This window comes from Vigna unguiculata, chromosome 4 (assembly GCF_004118075.2).
Source record: "Vigna unguiculata cultivar IT97K-499-35 chromosome 4, ASM411807v1, whole genome shotgun sequence".
NCBI classification, from domain to species: Eukaryota; Viridiplantae; Streptophyta; class Magnoliopsida; order Fabales; family Fabaceae; genus Vigna; species Vigna unguiculata.
The window spans coordinates 31,011,210-31,019,725 of record NC_040282.1 but is presented as its reverse complement, the minus strand read 5'-3'; the positions used below and the strand labels follow the sequence as shown (position 1 = coordinate 31,019,725).

At 37.9% G+C, this 8,516-nt stretch overlaps 1 protein-coding gene across 1 annotated transcript; it reads left to right on the top strand.

The window, feature by feature from the left end:
* Window positions 1–206: 206 nt before the first annotated feature.
* LOC114181019 (uncharacterized oxidoreductase At4g09670-like) lies at window positions 207–2,061 on the top strand. The gene is made up of 2 exons (XM_028067333.1): window positions 207–795; window positions 1,197–2,061. Exons 1-2 carry the CDS (start codon window positions 331–333, stop codon window positions 1,815–1,817), a joined length of 1,086 nt encoding a protein of 361 aa, XP_027923134.1. The 5' UTR covers window positions 207–330; the 3' UTR covers window positions 1,818–2,061.
* Window positions 2,062–8,516: the final 6,455 nt, after the last annotated feature.

Genomic DNA, 8,516 nt, shown 5'->3' with positions numbered 1-8,516 from the left:
GACATTTAACTAAGAGAGAAGCTCTCGGAAAGTTGGAAAGTGGTGTGAGACATCACAGATGTCATGTCAGACTTTTTACCATGAAGTTATGTACTATATTTATATTTTATTTTATCTGTAATTTTATCACTTATTTTATTTATTTATTTATTACATCATGTAACTTGTATATTTGTATATCAATTATTTTTCTATCTATCTGGGACTATTCTCGAAGTGTGTATAGTTTGTTACATTGCAATCAACCCTTATCCACCCACAGGGTGCTATTGTCACAGACATCACTGCGTAGCTTCAAAATCATCTCGTCTCCCCATTTCAAATCTTCAAATGGCGGAAACCACCAAAATCCGTTTTGGTTTCATCGGCTGCGCCGAAATTGCGCGTAAAGTCTCCCGCGCCGTCGCACTCGCGCCCAATGCCGTCCTTCACGCCATCGGGAGCCGCTCCCTCGACAAGGCCCGCGCCTTCGCCGCCGCCAACGACTTCCCCGCCGTCGCCAAGGTGTACGGCTCCTACGAGGCCGTCCTGGACGACCCCGACGTCGACGTCGTCTATGTGCCGCTCCCCACCAGCCTGCACTTGCGCTGGGCCGTGCTCGCCGCCAGCAAGAAGAAGCACGTGATGCTTGAGAAGCCAGTTGCTCTTAACGTTGGTGAGTTTGATGAGATCATCGCAGCGTGCGAATCCAATGGGGTGCAGCTCATGGACTGTACCATGTGGATGCACCATCCCCGCACCTCGAAGATGAAGGAGTTTCTCTCCGATGTAAACCGTTTTGGCCAGCTCAAATCGGTATGAACCTGTTTTATCTTCAATTTGCTTTTTCTTTGCCTAATTTTTCAGCTTTTCTCATTAAACACGTCTCAAATTCCCATTACAGGATAATCTTTATTAGACATCTCTTAGGCCTTAACAAGGGTAAGATTTGGTTGCATATTTAAAACCTTCTCTGTTTTACCTTTTCATCTACATCTGATATGCTTCGGTACTCTGGTTCTGTATTAATCGTTTTACATTGTTCAACATCTCTATTTCTAAAGTTTCTTTCTTTCTTTCTCTAGATTTTTTTCGCAAATTTTGTGAAGGTGATTCTAATCTCTAAATAAGGAACTCTAAATAATGTGACCAATGACAATCTAAGTAAAAGACATTCCTTACAGTGACACACATAGTTTCCTTTTTTACTTTCCCAGATTCGCAGCAATTTTACATTTACTGCTAGTGCGGATTTCCTTGAGAATGACATTCGTGTGAAGCCAGACCTTGATGCTCTTGGTGCTCTTGGCGATGAAGGTTGGTACTGTCTTAGGGCAATACTGTGGGTTGCGAACTATGAACTACCAAAAACTGTAATCGCCTTGCGCAGCCCTGTGCGTAACCAATTTGGGGTGCTATTGGCATGTGGGGCTACTTTGTACTGGGAAGATGGAAAAGTAGCAACCTTTTATTGCTCCTTCTTAGCCAACATGACAATGGATATAACTGCTTTTGGGACAAAAGGAGCACTACATGTTCATGATTTCATTATCCCTTATGAGGAGAAGGAAGCATCATTTTTTGCAGCTACAGAATCAGGTTTTGATGAAGGTGTTACAAAGTGGGTTAACAAGCCAAGCGAGCATGTAATAAAAACTGAGATACCTCAGGAGGCTCTTATGGTGAATGAGTTTGCCCGTTTGGTGGCAGATATCAAATTCAAGAACGCGAAACCCGAGAAGAAGTGGCCAACAATTAGTAGGAAAACTCAACTGGTAATAGATGCTGTGAAGGCTTCCATTGATAAGGGTTTTGAGCCTGTTCAGATTCAGGAGTGATGTGTATGAACCGAGGTCTGTGTTCTTGCGGTGCATCACAGAAACAATTTCTGTTTGTGTAATTTTATCAGTTCATTGTTGACCTGGTTTGTAGACTTAGTCAGTTTTAGTGTCATTCACGTTGTGTTTGTTAATAAAGATGCACCGCAGACTCTCGGAAGGAAGATTGATGAATGCAAGTGTTGTATTTTTTCCCTAATTGATTTAGGTGAGATAGGGACGGTACCCACACGTGCTTTTTGGCTTTTTTATTTTGGGGTGGATTTTAATTTTAATTTGGAAAAATGATTTGTTGAATTTTTTGTTTTGTTTTGTAAAATGAGGTCAAGTGAATTCGTTACGTACGAGAACGAGTTTAATTTTTATATCAATAGAAACTGATCTCTTATAACTTAATTTAATTTTTTTAAAAAAAAAATAAGAAATTGATTGAGTGGAGGATGACTTCATTCTTAATATTGTCTTTTCACCCCAACAACTTGATTCAATTTTGTCAAATAATTTTCAAACTAAACCATTTTTACAAATTTAATTTAAAATTGACTCCAAAATAATAAAAATAGTCGTGCTTTTTCATTCTCCTTCAACAAAAAAGAAAGGCACATTAAATATATAAAATTACATATCTATCCCTTGAAATTTATAACAATATATAAAGAAGATTTTCTCTTTTGTGTTTATGTAACGTTTTATTTATAATATAATTAAATGAAACATCACACAAAATAATAATAGAAACAAGATCCTGGAGTAAAGTCGTTACTCCTTACAGTTATCCAACGAAAACATAATTGAACTAGGCCACACCACGATACCAAAAGACAGGTAAAGAAAAGGGTCAATAGTAATTCAAAATATAACCCAGAAGTAAGATGCTACATGGGCCATAGCCCTAGAGAAAAACTCAAATAAACAAAAATCCAATACAAGTAGACTATGCAATGGAACCTCCATCACCTTCATGATCATGGGAAATTCTCACATCTGCTCACATCAACAAGTTGATGATCATCACAAAAAGAGAAAACCACATAATAGAACATACAACAGACAAAAGGGTGAGCTAGAGCAAAAAAGGATTTATCGTACAAATCATATACACTTTCACAGTCAAATATACATACGTCATCCAATCATGTTATGACTTGCACACAAAACACTAGGACTCAGACACGACTCATCCAGATACATATAATTTAGTCGGATTCAACGGATGCTTGCACTTGTGGTGGATTTCCCTACTCTACCGAGCTGCTAACCCCCGAGCTAAGTGTTACAATGTCTCAACCCCCACACACAAGGTTAGCCCTTAATGGGTTTCGAGCCTCCTACTACTCTCACCACAAGAGTCAGTCTGCTCTATGTGAGACTAATTGACTCCTTTGTGAGACTAATTGACTCCTTAGAGTGTCAGGATGCAACCTTACCTTGAATTCTTACTAAATTATATAGATGGGGCACCACCATAAGCTCCCACTAACAGGGGCCATGGAATTACGTCCCGACCAATTGAGGTACCACCATAAAATCTCAGCTAGAGGCCTATGGAATTACGTCCTAACTACATAGCAAACATATTTCACCAACTAAGTAATACTTATCATGCATATAAACCTCATGCCAACCTTTATAACCAACCTTATTCACATTCCAGGTTAAATCCATACCAACTCGTCATTCTTAATCCATGAATATAGAATTGTATCTCATACCAATACCATGCCACTTTAATTACCAACCATCTCATTTGTTTTACATACCAAGATCACACCCACACATCAATCCAATTCATAACCACAGATATTCTATGTATTTCACAAGCCTCATACTTTAAATAGAGTAAATCAATCAATCAAACAATCCATAACAACCAAGTGAAGAAAACATCGTGGCCTGTAGTGGATCTCGCTCAAGCTAGAAGTCCTCGCTCAGGCGAGAGGAGTCCCCTCGCTCAAGCTGTAGACTATCGCTTAGGCAAGATCGCGACAAAGGCCTTGAGAGGTTTTTCGCACACTCGCTTAGGCGAGCCCTCCTCGCCTGGGCGAGTCAGTCTCACTTGGGCGAGAGCAACAGATCTCGCCACTGTTCTCCATGTAACAACCACATATTCGCACCCAAACACCAATACAAAGCGTTTGACATGTTCACAATAATAAACAGTCCATACAACCACCAAGCAGACTCAAAAACAGGCCAAAAATCATTTAAACTCAAAACCTTAACTTCTCTTACCTGAAAAGAGCTACTAAGGGAAATCTTGAGTACAAGCGGAGGAGTACCACGAATCCTAAGGCAATTTAGTGACCTGAAAAGACAGCGGAGCAAGAACAAATTACTATGGTTATCCCTAGTTGGAAACACAAAGCTCAACTGGAAAAAACAAAGCGTATGGGTTGAAACAACTTACGTGGAGCGGAAAAGTGCTTGAGCTTACTTGACCAAGAGTTGGGGCCAAATCCTAGCAGAGCGTTTTGAAAGGAAGAGGAAGCGTATAAGAAAGGCTGTTTGCAAAAGTGAGGGCTAAATGGGAGACCCTAGCAGCTTTAGGGGCCTTAGCACTCTATGGGTCAGCCTTTAGGCCCAACGGATTTAAGACCAACCCTTAAACATTAGGGTAGAATTACTTGGGCCTTACAGTTTACATTTCAAAATACTAATTTTACTCTTTAAAATATAACTATTTATTACATTTTTTAAAATTGATTGTTACTTTAACAAGTTTTTTTTAAAATATGGTCTATCTCTGCTTGTTCTCTTTTCTTCTCTATTTATCAACATTTATTCTCTCATCTTTTCTAATATATTAACTTAAAAACATTACATTATCATCACCTATGAATATAATATCACGCATATTTAAAAAATATGTAATATAACATAACGTAATTGTACATAGGATAAGTGATTTACAGGTTTAATTCTTTGGTTTCTATTTTCTTTTCGTTCTTTTAATATGGCCTTAGTTTTTTTTAATTAAGTTTTAATTTTTATTGATTTTGTTAAATTTGATCTATGACATTTAAAAGATTAACATATGTGAGTTGAGTGTATGTTACGTGTTATTCCGTAATTTTTAAAATTTGTTTATTAGTTTTTATTTATTTTTTTTAATTTAAGAGAATGATTTATGTGTTAAGTTAATATTGTGTCACGTGATCCTAGTAATGTCAAGTAAAATTATCATGTGTCAGTGGCGGCCCATACACTTATCTAAAGGGTTGGATACCATATGGCCTCCCTTACAAATGGCGTGCTACTTTGATCCATTATTATCTTCCTTTGATTCCATTTTCTTCTTGTTTTCCATCATTTCAATTCGATTTTTATGCTATATTTTGTTCAACTTTTTTTGTTTTCATGTTCAAATCACTAATCTCTTTCTATTGAAACTCTACAAGTAAACCTTCACATTTAGATAATTTGCTATCATAATGTCCAATGGTAATCTTCTCCAAATTTTCTTAAGAATCACAACACCATATTTCACAAAGTTAAAACGAACCTACATCGAGACTTTAAGCCTAACTCAACTTCACAAAACTGACTTGTAAGGTGAGGTTTGCACCCATTTATATACTTTAAATTTCCATTATCTCTAGTTAATGTGTGATCTCTAACAATAAGTGCTCAAGAAGTTATGGTCAACCCAAGACCTTCTTAGAGACCCTTATTGAAGGCCTCCACAACATCAATGAGCAACTTCAAATCAAGGACATAGACATTCCTCTAACAAAAGTGAGGCTAGTAAAGAAGGTTACACTTGTCGTGTGCACCACCAATCACAACGTATTGATAAGTGTCCAAATTTAGTTAATTTTGAGATGAATTTGGCTCTTATTTTGTCTTGATTTTGTCTTACCTATATGAAATTCACCCCAATATAGCTTGTTTTGCATATTCTAGTGCAATCAGAGAGTCCAAGTGGAAAAATAAAGAAAATGACAAAAATTCGAACAATTTTGAGCAAAACTAACACATGTGTGGCTAAGTAGTAGATTGAGGCTTGAGCCATACAAGAAAACCTACCGAAAAGGGAAACCTTAAGCACTAAACCTAGGCTAAGCCATGAAGATTTCCTTCCTTTGAAGTTATCTCTTGAGCTAAAGCACTAAAATAGGAGGCTTGAGCCATCAAAGCAAATCCAACTAAGAAGGAAACCTCTGGAGCTTGAGCTACAATGGGCACGACTGAGCACTGTCCTAGAAAGTTATAAAAGCATAGTTGCACCCCTTATTTTAGGAGATTGGATAGGGGTTCTTTTGAGAGCTTCTATAAACACTTTGATTTGTAATTTAGGAACAATATCAGAGGGTAGAAGGATGATGACTCTTCATTGTATTATAATGTTTCCATCAATCATGAGGAGCTAAATTCTTCTAAGTGTTGAAGCCAAGATGTAACTTTTTAGAACTCTCTTGTATTGGTATTTCTTTATCTATCAAAGTATGTTTTTATTACATGTTTGGGAATTAGTTTGTGTTTATTGATGGATGAGTTTATCACTTGTAACGTCCTAGCCGGAAATTACTTATAAAAAAATAAAACAAAATAAATTTAATTAAACAACCTCATTTATTCTCATCAATTTCCCAAAATGCGGGAAAATTAAAACTTCAAACGTCACTTCAATAGTAATTAAAACCGTAGTGTTTAGTTATTACAAAACTAAACCATCCAAAAAAAATGCTACAAAAGAAAATCCATAATATAACTTAGTAAACAGTCCCATAGTGATCCCCACTCCGTCTCTACGCATCTGCATGCTCACCTGCATCAACATTTGCTCCCATGTAACAAGTTACATGACATTGCCAAACACACAGAGATAGGGTGAGCTCTTTAAATAAATCAACCAAAATATGACAATAATATAACATCTCCAAAAATTATAACATGTGTTAGCATTTCCCTGTTTCTTAGCTCCTCAACCTTCAATAATTCCATTAGACGTCTATCATTTCTATACCCTTTAGGTGAGGTCGGTGATAGTCCACAGGCCCCTCCGACTACAGGCCACCACCTGATAGTCTACACGTGGGAATAACTTTGCCACGACCTCTCACTGCGACACCAAGTGGAGTTCCCCAAAACAAACATAAGTCCGTAGTTATTCTCAGACTACCAAAACTCTATCAGATGCACTGAAGAGGGGCAATCATCCGAAACCTCGTCATACGAGCCACGATCTCGCACATTCCACTACACTTCCTAAACCACCAGACTACAACCTAGAGTGGCTACATGTTACCCCAAAACAAGATGCACTCATAATTGGGCCCCCAGCCAAAGCACCGCATCATAAACATCACCTAAAGCTGTGTAGAAATCCTTCCTCGCGCACCAACTCTACACCAAAATCGCCTGGCGCGCATCCCACGCCGCTAGGCAGAATCTGGTTGCAGATCGCCTGGCGGGCATCTCACACCCCCGTCGTCAGGTGCCATGCGCATCTAGTGGCCACTGCCACTATTTTAGGTACCCATCGCCTGGCGGCTCGTCCTGCACCGCCAGGCGCCATACCAGTAGCGCAATGCTACTGGTTTTTGGCATTTTCATCAGGTTTTAATAGACCCCAAACATACAATGTATCATTCTCATATCAATCATAGTATTTAAGACACAATATTATCACCAAAACTCAAGATCTACAAATAAGTCATGCCCAAATCACAAATACACACCTAAATCATACCAATTAGATTATTGTCATGCACACATACTCTTCATTTACTACCTTAAACCTGCCGCATACACTCAATATACTCCAAGTCTTATAATCTTGTAGTCTAATATTCATATAACTCATGCCACCACAATTTGGACAGTATTGCACATGAACTTTATTCAATCATGCTTCAGACAGAATTACATTACCAAATATTCACAGTTTCACCATTTCGAATCCACCTTTTCACAATTATGACATTTTCTACTACTCACTCATCATATTATCCATTAACATTTCTCAATCATTTAACTTAACCATACATGGTGCTCATAATTACAGTTTTCTAATAACTTCAGTTCATATCAACATGTAAATTTTATTTAACTTAACACATATATCTCAATTATTACCTTCTCATACATTTTCATTTAATATTCCATGTTTGAAGTTCCTTACACCCCACTACCCTACTAATTCCCCTCATACACACAATTTATCCACTTTAATACCCAATGCACATAATCACAACAAAGCTCAAAATAATCAGCCCGAACTGAGGTGCCGCCTGGCGGTAGCCCAAGCGCCAGGCGGTGCTTGATAATTGGGGTTCTGCCCAGATTTACTTCAAGTCAACTCTAATTCCCAGACATCCCAATCACAGCACCCCTTTTCCATGCTGATAAAATTTCACAACTCGCATATGACAAAATATATACTCTACTTATAATAACACCAATTACATGAAACAATACGCTGATCATACACAAAATTCATGCTTAATTGCTTCCAACCCCAATATAAACCCTAAATCCCCAAAACTACATGCAATTCATATCATGTTCATAATAATGTAATTATAAATATCCAAACACCTCAAAATACACTCAACTATTCAACCAGGAATCATCCGGGCTACACAAATCAACACAAAACATCAAAGGTAGCAAACTAGGAAATTCAGTTCCCACCACAAGCGGATCATCAGGAAACCTAGAAATTTGGGTTCTGCAGTATGTGTCGCCTGGCGGGTC

Excerpts from the sequence above, each read along its gene's own strand:
- LOC114181019 (XM_028067333.1), top strand. The coding sequence starts at position 331 with ATGGCGGAAACCACCAAAATCCGTTTTGGTTTCATCGGCTGCGCCGAA. Across the intron at positions 796-1,196 it reads GTTTTGGCCAGCTCAAATCG|ATTCGCAGCAATTTTACATT; the intron begins GTATGAACCTGT and ends TTACTTTCCCAG.